Source organism: Lepisma saccharinum, chromosome 23 (assembly GCF_977018435.1).
Source record: "Lepisma saccharinum chromosome 23, izLepSacc3.1, whole genome shotgun sequence".
In the NCBI taxonomy this organism is placed as follows: domain Eukaryota; kingdom Metazoa; phylum Arthropoda; class Insecta; order Zygentoma; family Lepismatidae; genus Lepisma; species Lepisma saccharinum.
Genome location: NC_139251.1, coordinates 6217104 through 6237143, shown reverse-complemented (window position 1 = coordinate 6237143; position 20040 = coordinate 6217104). Strand labels below are relative to the sequence as shown.

At 36.0% G+C, this 20040-nt stretch overlaps 1 protein-coding gene across 1 annotated transcript in view; it reads right to left on the bottom strand.

The window, feature by feature from the left end:
• LOC145977863 (uncharacterized) overlaps nt 1–20040 on the bottom strand; it is a 263309-nt gene that overhangs the window by 147200 nt on the left and 96069 nt on the right. The window contains exons 7-8 of the mRNA XM_083110188.1: nt 3065–3190; nt 2017–2139 (exon numbers count right to left, since the gene is read on the bottom strand). Of these exons, the coding sequence (XP_082966314.1) occupies nt 2017–2139; nt 3065–3190 (249 nt within the window). The remainder of the gene's footprint in view (nt 1–2016; nt 2140–3064; nt 3191–20040) is intronic.

Below are 20040 nucleotides of genomic sequence, written 5' to 3'. Positions count from 1 at the left end.
TCATTTTTATGAAAGACCAACATTTCCCTAAGTGCATGAATGAAGTGAAAAAATCAGCGTGGATGTCATTCAAAAGTGTATGTGAAAACTTTCTGGGCAACAAGAAATCAGAAAACTACGAACAGATTGTTGACGAAATGCTACAAAACTTGAAATTGTTAGGGTGCAGAATGAGTGTTAAGTTGCATTTCTTGAATAGCCATATTGATTACTTCCCTGAGAATCTTGGTGCAAAAAGTGATGAGCAAGGAGAAAGATTCCACAAAGATATCAGAACCATGGAAACAAGATATCAAGGGCGGTGGAATGAGGCGATGATGGCTGATTACTGCTGGTGCCTCAAGAGAGATACTTCTGTCAATTACAGTAGAAGCTCAGTGAAACGGAGCAAAATAGCTTCTGTTTGATCTGTTAGGGTTCACTCACACTCTATGAACTTCTTTTTATGATGGTGCACTGACACCAATGACAAAACTTGTATAAAATATTAATTCCCATGACTTGTTGTAATACTTCAGTTTCATTGAAAATACTCCAAACTTGTGTAATGTACATTAATTTTAAAACGATATTACAAAATAAAATGACGTGATAGGAGAAAACTGAAAGCAGATCTGAATTCAGCACACATAAGTTTATGTAAATCAGTTCTTACTTGCAGTGAAGCAGATTAAAAGTTTCAAAATGCATACTTGTGTAATTTATAATTGCATTCACTTCTTTGTAGATCTCCAAAGGGAAATCATAGACCTTTTAAATATTTAATTACATTACCGTTTTCCTCACGCATGATAATCTTTAAAAGTTTTGTATTATTCTGAAGATTATATTGATTTTGTGTTATCCTAAGGAGGACATAATCCAAACGTGGTAATGTAAAGCAAACAATAACGTCAACAGTTGAAAGTGATAACTCTAATGTGAACACAAACGCTCCATGCTTTTAATATTCTGTGCGGGTACACGCTGCATTTATTGGTTAAACGAGACTCAACCCCCCACCACCAGCAATGGAAAACTCTTAAAGCCTAGTTACCTAATAACTCGCTAGCATTCATAAACCCTTTTCAACTGTCTGTCTCTATCCAGGGCAAGAGGGCAAGATCATTCCGATCTTATTCATCCTTACCGATTTCTTTCACGTCTATCTCAACATTATCAACATTACTTTTAAAGCCTATCCTTCATATTGCTAACCAAAAAGGTTATTTATAGGGCTAAAAATTATATGAAAAGGAATTTTCGTTGATGGATTTACAATATACAAGTACAGGAGCGCCCGTAAGAGCGGGCAGGAGCACTTGCCCTCCCCCTCCCCCTCGAGATATCTGAGAAATGTTCATTTAAGTTCAATTAAGTCTGAACTTGTATGCTGCGCAAAGTATTGTCAATTCAATTTGAATTTTATGATTTGTAAAGTATAATAATAATAATAATAGTAATAGTTTATGTTAAGTGCTGAGCACAGTATACAACCTGAAGCACCACTAAGCGACATACAACTCACACAAGTGCAAGGATAAAATTTGCAACACCTTCAGCTATTTCTTTAATAATTAATTAAATAATACTGGACAGATCAACGGCCAGATACTTAACAACGTCCAGTTATTACGATTAATCAGCACACATCAAGTATTTGATTTATTAGTGTTTTAATTAGTTCACCACAATTGTTCCTATTTACTGAGATTAAGGAATTTTGTGTCATGTTATATGTAATTGGGAACTTTGTATCCAATAGCTCTAGTGAAATATTCGCTATCGATCAGTGATGAGAGCATATTATGCATAAATACACTTAACAATAATAATGATTATTATAGACCTAATAATAGCGATAACATAATGATAATAATAATAATAATAAAAGTTTTTATGATTGAAGGGCAAGATATGAAATCTTCCTCTGGCCACACTGAGAAAAACATTCTGCAAGTGTGCTTTGAAATATTTTCGAAACAGAGGAACTCAACTTAGAAAACTTGAGAATGTTGTTAGAGAATTGGAACTCACAGCACATTTCGACGTCTTCGTCGCTTCCATCGCCGCAGTCGTTGTTCCCATTGCAGAGCGTATACCTCGAGATGCATCTCCTGTTGCTGCACTGGAACTCATCCTCGTTGCATTCAACAGTACCTTGACAAGAAATAACAGATAATCGATGGATGTATTTACGTCACTTTAATATTAGTCAACTTATAAGCTAATGTAAATTTCCCAAAATTCTTTACTACCATTTACCCTAAGGATCGTAGATTACTTTTATGTGAGAACATGAAACATGGGATGTTGAGGGAAAGTCGATTCACAGAAATCTCTTACCAGATGACAATCTTCACAAAATATTACATTTTTACATTTCGTAAAACATCGCACGGAGCGGCGACTCAACAGAAGAGACAATTTTTATTTGTTGGAAGAAAAGTTTATTTATTTTGTGATTGTAATTGACAGTTTTATATTCCCTTACATTGAAACTGATCACGGAAACAATATTAACAATTATTTACAAATACAAAATTTTGTTAGTTTCCCTAAAAGAGGACATTTCCCCATTTTCCTGAAAACTCGTCAGGACGATTTTTAGGACCCGAAAAAGAGGACACGTCAAGGTAAAAGAAGACGTCTGGTATCCCTAAGCAAGCAACTATCGCAATGTTATTCGCTCCCTCTAAATAAATTTAATTATAATTATTATTAAAGCATTATCGGATAGAGGAGAGGTTAAACGATCATATCATTAGGGTGAATCTGTAGCACTCTTTGTTTTATTATAATGTAACACACAAAAAATCTTTATGAGCTTCAGATAGCGCCATCGTGAATTTGCCACCATCCAGCGGCGAGAAATGGAACTGCAGGAAACAACTGCAATACAAATAAAAACTAGTTTCTATACAATATATTTTTGAAAGTTTTACAGGACTGATTGTACATCCTGTATAACGTTTCAAACTCATTGTTACCACATGAACTTGAATAAAGTTTTATAATGCGCTTCATCAAACAGTATACTCCAAAACAAATATGTCATGTCCGTAAGATAAAGAGTCGTACTTACTGCAAAAGTCACCAATTTCATCACTGCCATCACCACAGTCGTCATAACTATCGCAGCGATACTCAGGTCGGATGCACTTATTATTGTTGTTACACTTGAAGTAGTTTCGAGTGCATTCGTGAAGTTCTGAAAAAGTTAATAGCATTTTTTAAATTTAATGTATGCAGACATTTCAAAATCTTTCTCCAAGAAAACGGTACCCATATATAAAAACTCTAGAAAAGACTCATATTAATAATTAAACTTAGGGCTGATCCGATACCGATGACGATATCGGAAAGTATCGGTTGGAATTCATCTACCGATACCACCCGATACTTTCCCGGTATTCTGATCTTCCACGGACTCCGCAAAAGTGGCGCGGGATACTAGGACATGGATTTCTATGTATTTACATATTTTTTGAATGCCTAGCAGACCTTTCAGAATTTGTATGTGCACCGATCATGTGTTGTGGGACCCCCTGACAGAATTTCTTACCATATAAAACTTCCTTTTTTCCAGTGCTTTCACATAAAATCAAATATTTCAAAGATAGCGAATGTTTAATACATATTTTTCATTCTTAAATAACAAACTTTACACTTCTGGTAAAGGTAATTAACACTTTAGAAACCTCTGATATGCCTTTCACTGATGCAGTTCATGAGGTTGATAATGGCCTCAAAGCACTCCGAAAGGTAGGCCGACACAATTGTACAAAAATGTGTTCCCTAATTGCGAACAGTCCTAACTGCGAACAACGCATAAATGGTCCAAATTGCGAACACATAAAAGTGAGAAATATTCCCATGTCCTAATTACGAACACATGCAACTGAAAAAACTGTTTTGAAACACAACAATCGGTATTGAACCAGCGAGACAACTGGTTTGACTAGCAACAATAGTCAATCTCATTGACTTATCTTCGGCTTTAAAAATTCCTCCAAGGTCATTTTACCCTTGAAGTTTGTTGACGTAATCTGATTTTCATTCGAGTGTTAAACTGTTAAAAGTCTCGAAAATCCCGTAGTACTAAACTAGATAAGGAATTACTTCAACAGGATCTACCGGATCATGCAGTGAAGTAATTGAACCACAAAATCAACAGTGAGCTAGGCAGGCCACATCCAAGAGTGGAATATCTTATAAAGAGCTTAAAGGCTGAGGCAGAAAAGTCCAATGACACGGTTATTAGAATGGATGAACCTGGAAGGTGTAGAGCGAAAGAAGAAATATGTTTTATTGTACGAAAGGCTTGCAAGGAGCACTAACAAGTATAAGGAGATTGGTATTATACCTAAAATTATAAGAGCAGTGTGGCATTTTTTGAAATTTGGATTTCAAATTTAGGTAAAAGTCAGTAATTATATTATTGATTGACAGATCTTTCTTCAGTTAAATATTGCACAGTATGTAGTCGTATTTACAATAGGCCATACTTTTATTACTAATTTATATGTATACTTCGACGACGACTTTAATCGTATTGAACTTTCTACGTTATAACTGTGCTCCATAAGGCACTGACCAGTTTCAAGTGTGGAACTAAGTCCTTTTTTAAGAAATCCTCAAAAATGATACAGGAGGTAAGAAGTTGTAGGTCCCAAGGCAGAAAAATGTGTTCGCAATTTGGACACAGTCTTCGAGGTTACTCCTGTTCAGGCATCAAGTGTTCGCAATTAGGACTGTTCGCAATTAAGACGGCACCATACAAAAAGCTCGTTCCCTATTCGAAGGAAACCATGGTTTACAAACTATGCGTATTGTAACTGCTGCTTTGAACGGTGACCCATCTGCATCGCTCCCAGAGGGATTCACAGTGAAACAACTGGCTTTCTTAAATATGCAAAGTTCACAACCTGTGATGTGGAAATCACCTTTTCGTTTAACAAAGCCTTGTTCCGGGAAAATCGTCATTCTTTCACAACTGACAACCTACACCACCACCACCAACATCACACCACCACTGCAATGCAAGATTGAAAAGGTAGAACCGTTTTTCCTTCCTTTGATAAAAAAAAAAACAATCTTACATATTTATGTTCTATAAGTGTATATTTTCGCTTTTTCTTCGCTTAAATACATAAATATTTTACATTTTTTTACCACATAAAATCCGTGCCCTAGTAATTATCCAGGAAATTATGCAAATTCGAAGTTTTTTTATATTTTATACAAGTTTGTGTTCAAAAATTAATTTGTCGATGACATAGCATGTAATTTAATTTTCTGGTGTATTTGTTAAGATTTTAAATCGAAACTCTCGATAAAAGTACAATACTTACACACTAATGTTGATCAATATCTTGAACAGCTTTGAATTATTACAGAATCCGAATATCGGTATCGGTGGGAATATGCAAGAGTATAGGCATCGGTACCTGTTCAAAGAGTTATCGGCTCAGCCCCAATAATAATAGTAATAACAATATATACATGCTTACACATAAAGGACCTCCCCGATGGCGCAGTGGTACAGTCGTTATCTTGTAATCAAAGGGTCCCGGGTTCGATACCCAGTGAAGCACACATTGGATCGGATCCCACTTGAGTTAGTGGTCCACATAAAGTGGACTTAAAACAACAACTTCACTTAACATACATAAACATATACATACAATGCTTACGTACATCCCCCCACACATATATATGTATATATATATATTCTTTCATTCCGGGTAGGTACACACAATAATAAATTATTTTATTGTAAGAACTAATATCCAATATATGTGGTACTGTGGAATTGCTGTGAAGGATGAACTGGTTCAGGAATCGTCAGACTACCTCGCAGGTTTGTTATAGGTGCCGACAAAGTAGTTAGTGTCTGAAGATGATGTTAAAGGCTCTTGGCACACTTCAAATGGTTCCGATGACTACTGAAAAGGTTATTGCTTTATTGATTTTTATGACATTTAAGTCCATTGGCATTTGTTTCGAAAGAGATTGTACTTGAACCTATGGAGCGAGTTCTGGAAAACCTTTCTATCACCTAAGAAGTCCGTCAACAAAACATTTTTGAAAGTTTGGTTGACTCCACAGTAGAATCCATTCGAGCTCCTGTCGTTTTCATCGATGTCATTTTTAATTAAGATTAATTGTTTTTATTGATTTTTATTAAGTATCGAGGGGACGCTATTCTTAATTAATTCAAAGGAGAGTATAAGGGGAGGGGGAGGTATATGAGTCATGGATGACTCATGCCGTGGCGCAACTTGGAGTTATTGATTTTCAATTAGTGTACAATAGATACTATTATGTATCCCGTTTTCACCCTAATCTAACTCAATTGTTGTACTTTACATACGGGTTACAGCCGGGGATGAATCACGGATGATTCATGCAGACGTGAGTAGTGGGGTTTGTGGTATAACCAGCACGAGAAATGATGAGCCCCTCTCAGGCAGATTTGCTTACACTTAAAACTAGCTAAACATGAGCATATGAGCTTTTTGCTCAAGTGTGGAACCCTGTCTAATCCAAGATTTTTGTAAAAATGCCCTCGGGAATTTCCTGAGAAATGATGAGCCCCCTCAGATTGATTTGCCCACACTTACAAAAATTGCATCAGCCAGATTTTTGTCCATAAACTTGTCAAAAATGATATTGTTTTGGATATACCTGAAATTAAGCCAAAAACCCATACCCACACATATTTACTTCAGGTTTAAGTTCAATTGGATACCAGGTTCAATTTGTTTATCTAATATTAAAATATTATACGCAGAGACCCTCTAGAATTGCTCCGTGACTCTCTCATTTCTTACATCATAAACATATGATTTTTCACCTATGAGAATAACACTACATATGGTGTCATCAGGTAATGCCTCATGGAATTCACAGATAATTTTAATATTTGTCCTGTCATTAACCACAACTTGTTTTCTTTTTGAAGTGTTGATTACAAACATGGGTCTCTGTGCTTTGAATTCATCTGGTGTGTAATACATGTCAGTATTGCCAGTAGTGACCCCTTTGAATGCCGAAAATGCCTCATATAATTTAAGGAAATCATCCTTGGACATGTCTAAATTGTAATTTTCTCTAGGAAATACCTCATTTCTGCCATTTTTAAGATATATGTTCTTGATCAAATTATCAGGTATCAAATTTACTTGAATTTTTTTCCTGATTGTTGTGTCTTCCAGTCTGAAACAATACCACTACAAAATCCGGCATGTCATATTGTATGCTGGAGAATGAATTTGTAGCATCAAACTCATAATAGGTACCAGATGCGGGCTTCTGTACACATTGATATGTATAAAATTGTAAAGGAACCTGTGGATTTTTTGTTATATCAGCTTTGTATTTAAGAGCATAACTGGCCTCATATTCAACAACAGGGATTCTTAGCTCCATAGTCTGAATAATGCATTTGCCCTCATCAGGTAGGGTATTAGGCAGAGCTTCCCCTGTAGAGTTTATTGCACTGTACCTCATCAAAGCATTATTATCATTTGCAGCTCTTCTAAATGTGATTCTTAAACCACCCTTCCACATAATATCTTTGTAATCTGAGAAGAATCCTGGCAACAGGCGCATGGGGAACAGCACTGTGTGGCTCTTGGATATAATTTTTTCACCAGCCTCAAATCCACCTATTTTGTAGTAAGAAGCCTAGGTTTTGGATAATTTTAGTGTGGCCAAAGCTGTGGAGGTAATGCCGGGATAATCCACTCTGTTTATAACAACACCATGTTTTCTGACCTCAATTTCAGAGAATAGATGTGGCACAAAATTGTCCACCAATCTTATATTTGAATTTGCCGGATAATCTGTACCATCGAGCTTTACAACATCAAATTTGATGTATAGATCTGCTCTGTGGGGGTGTATAAATCCATCCCCCACATCAAGATCAACCTCAATCTCTGTGTTGGGTTGATTTAAATTTGCAAATGTCCTCCTGTTTGGAGGGAATGATTGTAGCTCATAACTCTCAATATTTTCCATTTTCTTCTTGTATGTATTTTTATTTAAATATTAATTTCTATGATTGCAGTTGTTGTGGCTCCAGCAAAATCAACTAATTCTTCTTTTTCATTAGTGACCATCAATTCAATATAATCTATTCCATTATGGCACACAGGAAAATATAATGTTGGGGATGGATTGTAGATTATTGGCTCCATAAATTCAGAATTAGGTTTGAATGTTGCAATGATCCCAGTTTGTTTGTGAGTGCCTATGCCATTTGATTTGGTGATCATACCCTCTGCTACATTACAGTGAATATTCAGAGTCTCTATGGCTAAGAATTTAGGTATATTCATAGCAGTGTGTTTGATGCCTGGTTCAAGTTTTGTGTTGTTCTCAAAGCCCAACAGCTCTCCTATAGTACCCAGATCCACTGTTTCTGTGGCAGATACAATTTCTACTCTGTGAGTGACAGAATTTTGACTTAACACTATACCTCTGGGTAATTGAGCATTTAGAGTGGACAGATTATACTGCCCTGGAGTGATGACAATTTTTTCATCCCCAACTGCAATTGTGTTGTTGTGGTGTGTAATATTAGGGATCAAGTACATGCCGTAAAATGCTCTGAGAGCTATTGTTTTGGGATACACTATGTCATCATGTAATTTGAGTTTCAATATTGAATTTTGGCTGGTGAGATGGAATACCCCATTTGATGTTTTAAATACCACAAGGCTTTTTGAAAATTTTCAATTGATGGTTTATTTATTTGAGACATATATCTAAGAACAGATAAACACAAATGTCCACAATTAACATCTTTGAAGTTTTGAACACGGGCATTATTGTAATAAAGTTTAGCTGAATTTAGATATTTTACTAAATTTTCAGGTGGAACACCTCCAAATGAATCAAACACAAATGCCTCATTTTTTAAATATTTAAGATAGCAGATCCAGTGAGTGCCCTGATTTTTGTACTTATCCAAATTAACAATGCCACACTCTTTGTTGAGTGGTTGTTCTGGCAAAGAATCAGACATGTACACACCTCTAAAATGTTTGATGCCCAGTGGCTTGATTAAAGCTTCAATATCCTGGTTTGTAAGCGGCTCTTGTTTTTTTTTAAACTTATTTATAGCTCTCTTAACACCTTTGCCTTGTTTCTCCATGGCCAGGTTATGGCGCCTCTGCTCATCTAATTCTGCCTTATTTTTCTTGGCATCTATTACTGTTTTTGCTATGGCGGCTGATCCCCCGGCCAAGCTCCCCACAGCCCCGAGAGCAGCTAAGATGGCAGGGATGGTAAATATGAATCCACCCACATGTGATTTTTTTCTTGTTTGCTGTAATTTTTTTAATGGGGGGGTGCTAAGAAACAATTTCATACCATGACCCTTGGCAATACAAGAGCTTTTTTTCTTGCGCTGCTTTTTAGTTAAAAGGCTGTCAATAGACCCAAGAGATTTGAGACCTGCATAAGGTATTTGATACATAACACCCTTGGCCTTCATCCTAGGTTTATTATATATATATTCACAACCCCCACACCAATTTTTGTTTGGTGCTCATAGCTATGGTGGTTCCCAATGCTGCTATTTTTTCACTCAAAGAAGCATCTTTGCTTACAAGTCTACCAAATGCAGCCTCTTCTAATTTCTTGTCTGCAACATGTCTCTTGTCAAGATCAGAATGTGTGTTGTATGCTATGTCATGGTCTCTACAAGCAGCATCTAGGGGATTAACACCAGGATCACCTCTGTTTAATCTATGGTCCAATTTTGTGCCTGGACCACAATACTGATAGCCTGGAATGTGTAGTTCAAATGGCAGCTTGTTTATAATGTCATTAACCAAGCCCCGACCCTCAGAAATATTCCAAAATTTAGGTGGTAGAGTATTAATTATTTTTATAAGATATCCAATCCCCTTAGTGTCATTCACTATAAAATTAGACAATTTGGTGCTTATCATGTCCATAATTCCAACCTTTTCATTGTAAAAATTGTGGTTGCCAGCATTTTCCTCCCCAGCTATCACCAATAACCTATCTACAAGTTTCCTGACATCATCAACCCACACAAATTCTTTGGGCAGGGTGTTGTATTGTTTGATTCCACTGCCAGTCTTGATCTGTGACCATATGGGCTTGATTAAATTATTGTATTTTGCCCCACTGCTAGACTTGACTCTTTTTTGTGTGGGATCATTGTTCTGGTATAGAGCATCTGATTTTATTAATATTTCTTTGTAATATTCATAATCTTGATCTGTATAGCTGCCAGGCCTTTTCCTAGTCATCAGTTCCCACAATCCAGGTGTGCCGGGGTACTTAACAAAAGCACCTTTTTCTCCGAGACGAGATTCTGAATATACAATCAGATCATCCCCCATAAATGTTACTCTGAAATTGCCAATTCTATGTATGATGCTACCATCAAGCTCTGTGTCAGCATATAAACCAAACACCTCATCTTTATTGTCTTTAGGTGTGGTTAAATATTTTTGAGCAAGAAGACCCAATTCAATAGGATCCTGAGTAGCTTCAATTCTTCTAGGAGCAATAGGACTAGGTGTATGAATACTGGAAAGTGGGGTGAATGGATAATCTAATATGTTTCTTGCAGCTACAGGTACAAGCTCAGTGATCAAATTTTGATTTTGCTCTTTAACAGTTTTGATATTCTTACCTAATTCACCAATAGCATCAATAAGAGGCTGTTCTGTTTGTTTGTGTTTTTCATAAATTCCTCGGTTCTCTGATTTCCATCCCTTAAATCTTTTTACAAGATAATCTCTTAATTTAAGATCATCAATGATTGGCCTTTTCATGTTTATTTATATATGTTTCAATGTCTAGAAAATTGTTGATTTTATTTCTGTATTTGCCACTATTGGGTGTTCTTGTCATATCAATTGTGACAAACCCATAACTGTCCTGGTTCCAGCACCTGCTTCAAAACTTAGAAAAATCATTGTAGCTCAAGTCCCCACCTACATATTCATCATGTATGTGTTTGAGGTTGGTATGGTCTTGATGAAACACACATATAAAATTGCTGTTGTCTCGGATCAGTTGCTTCGGAATTTTTGAAAAAGTCTGTGCCAGGTAGAAGCAATCAATGTTTTTGTGTCGGCCCTGTGTAAAGAAATTTCTAACCTTGTTTTGATTATCCAGTATAATGTCATCAAACACAACAACAGAATTATCGAGACAGTCATGAAGTGGCTTAACATCTGGTTCAAAAGTGGCAATATCCAATCCATCATATAGCTTCATCAGCTGCTGATACTTCAATTGTTCCAAGCTCTTAGAAAAGATATACAAGTGCCTGTTTTTCCAGTCTAACCAGTTGGGTGCCAATAAAAAATTATCAACCATTAGTGTAGTTTTACCACAAGCAGATGGCCCAACAATAAGACACCTAATATTATCAGGCAGCAAGTTGCCATTTCTATTATTCTGCTGTTCAGGTTCTGGCAGCCTCTTTATAACATCCCAGGTGCTCATATTATTATTTTGTTTGCATCGATCCAGCTGTGTTCTGGGAGTCCTAGCCATTTGACAAGTAACTTGTTGCCTTTTCTGCGGATGATTTTTTCTATGAGATATGTGTCAGGCTGTTTAGTTTTGCTGAGCTCTTCTTCATAAAATCTGCCTTTGAGAATTTCTCCTCGGTGGTCTTTTATTATATATGTGTTAAGGGTCCCAGGTTTAACTTGAACCACTGTAAATAATTCAGTGCTCCAGTTTCTTGTAAAGCCTCTTTTGAATAAGTGCTTATATTTGCTAATTCTTACTTGATCACCCACCCTGTATTTGGCCTTTCTTGTTGTTGGCTGATATTTAGGATAATAAACAGTGCTGATCAATTTTTGCTCATCAGATGAAGTTACTTCAGAGGGTTTCATGTTGATTGTAGAATGGACCGAGTTGTTATATTTATGTAGAAGTTCTGGAAGAATATTAATCCATTTATAATTACCTTGAAGCGTAAATTGTTTATACATAAGATTTTTTAGGGTTTTGTTGAATCTCTCTACAATTGAGGCCTTGAGATCACTGTAACTCGAAAAATGTTGTATTGACCGGCTTTTAATAAATTGTTGAAACACGGAATTATAAAATTCTTTGCCATTATCTGTTTGCAAATAGCGCGGTGATCTTCCACTCTGATTGATGATTGTTCTAAAAGCTTCTGTAACATTTTTTCCAGTCTTGGATTTGAGTGGCACAGCCCAGGCAAATTTTGAAAATGTGTCTATTACAGTGAGTAGATACTTGTAGCCCTTGTTGACTTTGTCTAAATTTTTCAACTGTCCACTTGCTATTTCAATCAAGTCGCTCTGCCATAAATCATCTATGCCTTTTGTGACTACTGGGAGTCTCTTAAAATTATGTCTGGCCTGTCTGTGTAATTCATCAACAATAATTTGTCTAGACATAATATGTAAACAAGAATATTGCAACTATAGGGTGTTCCGCAGCTGATACTGCAGGATTTTCTAAATATAATTTGTCCCCTATTTGTATATGAAATTCCAAAGAGCCATCATCTTCAACATAGGCTGTTTCTAATGTATTGGGATCTGTAAAATCCTCTAATTCTACACTGGTGATTTTCACTTTGTTATCAGCATTTGTTATTGATAATGTAGGGTAGTGGTGTGCCTGTGGTTGAAGCCAATATTTGATCTTGATTGGTCTCAATGTGCCCCCAACAAAAAATTGGTAATAAAATTGTGCAGGGGACAGCATATATATTTTGACACCTGGTGTAAATGGAGAATCATATTCTTTGTTGGGGATGCTGTACAATTCAAGAATTACTGTATGTTTTGGATTCTCAATTATGCCTGTTATTTCTTTTTCTGCTGTGAGCAATCTACTTGTTACAGATTCAAGGTGCTCATTGATGATCCTAACAACATCATCATGGCCTGGCTTGATTTTTATGTCCACAACAAGTTTCTTGTATTGTTGCACAATCTCTTGTAGCTGGGTGGCAAAAACAGACAGAGCATTTGCTTGATTAGATTCCATGGTCCCTAGCTGTTGCTTGATATTAGCTACAATTTGTTGCAAATTTTCAACAACTGCCAATTTTGAATTTTGAGCTGTAAGATCATGGACCTGTCTTCTGATATCCTCAAACAGGGCATGCAGTTCATTAATATGTTGATTGGTTGGAAGAATGGCCACTGTCTGAGTGAGATGTTTGATTTCTGCTTGGATATTTTTTATATCTTCTGATTTCAATATGCGATTCACTGCCCTCTTTATATTTTTAAGTTCCTGTGATGTAGGCAGATTTGATACTGTATTTTGTAAAAATTCAAGTGCCAATTTTACATTGTTTAATTCAGAAGCATCAGCCACATTTTGCATAGTATTTTGGAGCAGGGCTATATCTGCCTGAGAGGGTGTTGATTGTTGTAAAATTTCAAGTTTTGTTTGGATATCATCTATCAAGTGATGAAAATGAGATAGTTCAGATTCAGTGTTAAGGTTTTCAAGCTTTGTGATTTGTTGCTGGACACTGACAAGGGTATCTACAATCCCAGGCAGGCGAGATTCTAGAGTTTCTTGTACATTTGTCAAATCACTTTGCACTGCTGCTATTGTACCTTCAAGATGGGTTATGATACTTTGAATTTTTCCAAAATCTTCATATGTTTCAAGTTGCAGCTTAATATTGGCAACACTCCGAGTTATTGCACTCAAAGCATCAGAAGATGGCAAATTGTTCATAAAATTTTCAAGTGTCTCAATTTTTTCTTTAACCTCGGCTATGGCATTGTTCAGAGGGTCCAGATTAGGTATTTGGAGTGACTGAATCTGTTCCTTTAGAGTGGAAATCACTAGATCAAAATCTTCTTGTGATTTTATGCTTTTGACAATTGTTTGGAGCTGTGCCTGGACATTATTTATTTGCTCTTCCAATTGTTGTTTCAATTGCTCAGAGTTGTTAGCCTGGGTCTTAAATTTGGCTTGAAGAGCTGCTACAGCTTCTTCTAAACTTTGAAAATTATCCAATGTGGCCAGGTCAGTATATTTCTGAAGCAGCAATTTGAGTTCAGAATCAATTTTAAGAAGAGGGTCCATGCATTGTGATTGCAAATTTGTAATTCCTAATTGAAGACTGGCATTGAGTGTAGTTTGTAAAGCTTGTAAATCACTTCTTAATTTCTTGACTCTGACATCAAGCATCAGAATCTCATCACTGTGATCTTCATGCCTTGTATGGCTAAAAATATCATTAGGCATTTTTGTTTTAGTAGTTATTTATTATTGAACATCTAATTCTTAATTCTATAAAAAAGGTTATAAGCTTGTCATATGATCCCGGGACCTCAATATATAAGCAGTCAGCAGCAGAAACAGTATAAACAGTGCCAGAAACCATGTTTGAGTGCTTAATTCTGTAAATATTTCTCCCTACTGAAATTTTAACATCACCCTCAGGAGTTGTAATAAATTGTAATTGACCACCTACAGGTAATTGGTAATGATTTAAATTATTGTTAAATATGTACAATGTTTTGCCTGTTTTATCATCAACATCTGTAAGTATGCTGTTCAGATGAATAATTAACAAAGCACTCAGTTTAGATATCATATCAGAAGAGGGTTGTGGTGCCGGCAGATCCATAATAGCTTGTTTTTTAAACCCAAATAAGTTCATAGGCATGTTTATTTATTTCAAATCATGCTCTGTAATTGGGCATTGATTGCCATTTTTCAAATCACAATGACCCCATGGTAGAGTATGTATGCCACATGATAAAATGCATCTCTTATCATCATGTGGGTCCAGAGCCACTTTTCTTACAATATTGCTAGTCAATAAGTGATCCACACTCTGAATGCTGGATTCTGATGTTCTGATTGTGCTACATGATTTGAGGCAATTTTTGTAATCTTTAAATTCAAGCTCTTTTTCCACAGTTACTTTGCCAATGCCCTTGGCTTTTTTGGCAGCAACACCACTACATGTTTCAAAACTGTACATCTTGGCACTTAACCCAGCAAATGCCACAATAACATCACCAAGTGTTTCATCTTTTAACTTGCCAGGCACCTTTTTGTTGTGGGGTTGAATTTTTGTATGTTCACTGGTATCAAAATATTCAAGCAATTCAGGCTGTGACATATCTTGATAAACATCTTCTGTTTTAATATCAAGAACAAAACTATCAGTGTCCATGTACATCAATTTTACACAATCACCATAAAAAGGTTTCAACACATCATAATACAATTTTAACATGTGTAATTTGGCCAATTCCAATATCACAGCCCTTACATAAATAGGTTTATCAAACTTAATCTTTGTTTTTTTCATGTTGAAAAGTGCCATATTTTCATCATAAATTCTTCTGTAATTGAAATTAGGCTTTGCAACCAATTTTTTGCTCAGGCTGGGGTCAGTAATTATTTTAACATCGGTGTGTTTTCTGACATTTTCAATAGTTTTGCCATACACAGAATTGACCATCAATTTAAACAAAGATTTATCAAATTGGCTTTTTGCAGATGTTCGAAGCTCTGTGTTTGTAACAATATATGGCTTCAACCATTTTGAGTGCCTGAACCTCAAAACTTTTCCAATTTTGGTCACTTGAACACCATGATGCATCAGGAACTGGAGGTTTTTGTAATATATGACATAACCCTGTTTTGGCTCAAGAGTCATCATCAATTTCTTCTGTTTAGAGCCAGGTGAGCACTTAACCTCAGGAATTGGGGGCAGATCAGAAAATTTGTTGTGTAAATCATCAGGAATTGTCAGATCAACCTCTAAGAATAGGCCATAATTACTGTCATCAAAGTCCTGAAGATCCTCAATATTAAAATCTTCAACCCATTCAAGCCCTGCATGTGGCAGTTTATCCATCATAGCATAACCATAGAGGCTGTTTGCATCCATATACAATATATAATTTGATGGCCGTGCTGGATCATAATCAGGCATATATTTGTTATTTGCTCTGGCATATCTCTGAGAGCATTGCACCATCCCCCCTCTTATACATTGCTCCATAAACAGATACATATCTTGATCTTGGATCAGATCCAATTGCTTTTTAGTGTTGAAAAACATTGCAGCCCATGCTAGGCCTGGGGCACTGTAAAAATATATTGGGTCCAGTTCATAATTTTGCATGGAAGATTTTCTGAATGCCTGCAGTATATCAGCTAAGAGGGTTACATCAAGTTTTAAATATGCCATGTGATAATCACCAAATGTCTGGCATTTTAAATTGTTCCACATCAATTGGGCATGGTGATAATCATCATCAGTGATTCCAGATCCTCTGATTTTGCTGTAAAACTCATGTTGTGGTGGCAGAGAACACTCATCAAATTTAGAAAAATCTGTAACATAGTCATATGGATATACACCCTTCCGCCTAATTAATTGCAGGTCCTGATTTGGAAACAATGCACATGTAATTTTGAATTGATCATCAGATAATTAAGTGGCCAGTGTAGCCAGGCTAGCGGACAAAATTCTGTAGGAATCAAGAAATCTTATGTGAATAGGAACACCATTAACTTTAATTATTTTGCTAAAAGATATATATTTTTCATCATTTTCAGCTAAAATATTTAAATTCTGTTTGTCAAACCCCTCGTACCTGATCAAATGATGAAAATCATAATTGGATGCTCCATGGCAAAATATAGGGACAAATCTTGGTCTCTTGATCTTAATATTACAGCTATTACACAGGGCCATTTTGAATTTACCATCTGTATGAGAATGGTGTTTCACCTTGATTTTTGTATCTGAAAATTCAGAATCACATACCGGGCATTTTTCTGCATTGTTGAAATCTTCAATCTGTTTCTCTGTTAAAGGCAACATAGGTTTTGATTTTAATAAGATATTAGATGCTATGTCATGGCACTAATTTTCTATTTTATGTGCAAATTCTTTGATGGCATCTGCTCCCATGTATGAATATTTTTTACTAACAACACCATCCTGTACAACAACATAATAAAAACTAGAAGGTTCATGTAGCTGGTATGGTGTAATTGAAGATTCTTCAGGATCTGGGCTACAAAATGCAAGAGTTTTGAGATTTGATTCAAAATCACAGACTATATATGCTGGGTGTTCCAACCAGGCTTCAAATTTTTTGAATCCTGCATTTTCACTTGGCATTGGCATCACCATATGAACAGGTTTATAATTGCCACAGTATTTCAGATGCTCAATTAACTTGTTTTTAGCAATTTCTGCATTCTCTTCCCGAACCCTATTTACCATTTTCCTGCCATCAAATACACTTAAACATCTTCTGCACAACTTGAATATTGTATTGGATTTGTCTAGTTGTGTTCTCACTAAAGCTTCAAGATTATGTATCAGAGTGTAATGATATGTGCCATCCCCTTCAATTAAGAGCAAATCAATCGGAACAGCAGAATCATCATCAAATGTACTGATTCTGAGAGGTTCTATCAAGCAATTGCCACGGCCAGTGGAACAAATAAATACATTAATAGATAATTGTTTGCCATTGATATCCCGGGCCTTTTTTTCAAATTTATCAATATTCTGAACAGACATTGGATATTCTAAACCCTCCATTGCCTCGTCAAAATCGTGCTCATGTTGTTTGAAATAACTTATTCTCTGAGGATTCCTTGAAACTGGAAACAAAGCAGCTAAAATACACCACAAAAAGCATTTCTCATCATTATTTTTTATATTAACCACGGCTTGTTTGTTTTTAATATTGGCAGGTAATGGCAGATATGTAATAGATCCTTGTAATGGGCTGAATTCAGAAATATTAACATATAACTTGTGTGGAGAACCGCATAGGCTCCATCCAGACTCTTTTGCTGCAAATTCAGAGTGTTTAATATTCAATTGTTCTATCAAACTGCTTATTATTCTGTCTGAATTTGCATTTGAATATACCGGTACAGTTTCTGTTATGTGGGGCTGTGTAAATTTTGTGCCATTTGGTTTCTTATATTGTGTAAACAATTTGAGGGACAGCTTATAAGAGCCATTTTGTGCATTTAGAATTGCCTGTACATCAGGATTTACACTGTTCAAAAAATTCTTAATATCACATCTTGGCTCTGATTTAAAACAGTGATCCCTTAATTGGCCATTAAAACTGCTATGGATAGGTGGTTCATAGCGTGGCTGCTTTGCAGGTCCAGCATTAACAGGTGCTTCATGCTTTCTTTTCAGACCAGATGTAGATGATTGTGAGGGCAATGTTGATGACTGTACAGAGCAAGTACCTTTATGTTTATATGTGAAATATTCCATGCTATATTTTCTATTGCATTTAGGACATATTTTAATGGGAGTTCTGCATTTGTCTGGGTTACAATTCCTTTGGTGTCTGGCCCAATTGGGGCTGGATATATTTTTATTACACTGATTGCAATATTTTTGATTCGGCATTTTTGTTGTTGTTTATTATATAAGATTTCCTGGGGTCCAAATCAAAATTCTATGTTTAATAAAAAATATCAGTTGGGTTCAGCTGTGTGATTTGTGTGTGTGTGTGTGTGTGTGTATGTGTGTGTATGTGTGTTAATATTTTTGGCTTTGGTATTTATATAAAATTTCTTGGGGTTCAAATCAAAACTCTATGCTTATTATGACAAGTTGTAAAGCCAATAGCCTACAAGTGGAAAAAGAGAATAAATATTGATTCACACTGACCTTCCGCAAATACCTGCACAGACATGCATGTCTAGAATGGCAATGGCCTAGCACTGAGTGTTATGTATTGATTTTTGTATAACAGGCTGGGACAGATATAAGCTTGACCCTAAATATGAGTGGATTACAACAAACAAGCTGGATGTAACAAATATCAGATTTTTTATACAAAATATTGTTCAACATACCAGAAATATGAATAATTATATATTAAACCAAACAGGCCTGTAAGTATGAGAAGCACTGTAACAACACATCTGTTCTCCTCAGCCACTCTCACAATACTGGCTGATGCAATTTTGTTTGCACGCAAAGCTTCAATACTCGGAAATTTCTGTAAGCACTGACGCAGAGGAGAACCACTTGAAACATGCAAAGCAAAAATCAATACTACTGTGTCGGGAATTGTGCACATTAATCATTTTGATCTAAATAAGAAATAAGAGGGTCACAGAGCAATTCTAGAGGGTCTCTGCATATAATATTTTAATATTAGATAAACAAATTGAACCTGGTATCCAATTGAACTTAAACCTGAAGTAAATATGTGTGGGTATGGGTTTTTGGCTTAATTTCAGGTATATCCAAAACAATATCAATTTTTGACAAGTTTATGGACAAAAATCTGGCTGATGCAATTTTTGTAAGTGTGGGCAAATCAATCTGAGGGGGCTCATCATTTCTCAGGAAATTCCCGAGGGCATTTTTACAAAAATCTTGGATTAGACAGGGTTCCACACTTGAGCAAAAAGCTCATATGCTCATGTTGAGCTAGTTTTAAGTGTAAGCAAATCTGCCTGAGAGGGGCTCATCATTTCTCGTGCTGGTTATACCACAAACCCCACTACTGACGTGGGAGCTTGGACTTAATGTTTTCAATTAGTGTACAATGGATACTATTATGGAACCCGGTTTCGGCCTATTTTAAGGCAATTTAAACATTTTATGTACGCGAGGAAACAATATGCATTAACAAGGACCCGTTTTGGCTATTCTACGCGAATTGATGGCGTCAGGCGAGCTTTGCATTCTGCGATGACGTAATGTAGCGTCAGTGGTGACTCGTATGTGGTATAATTGAGGAGCTCGAAGGGTCCTCTGTAGAGGCTAGAAAATATTAACCAATGGGAGAAGGTTTTTATTAAATGAATGAATCAATCAGAGAGAAATGAATCTATAAATAAGGAGCGGACCCAGAGTGTCTTCAAGTGTTTGTCTTTTAAGACGTGCTGATTTTAGCGTGACTGAGTTGTTGCAGTGAAAAGTAAAGGCTTTTTTAACTTGGTAAGTATTTTCTTGTGTACTATATCTTACATTAAGGAAGAGGATTGAATTGGAATATTGTTTTTCTTACTGCCCGG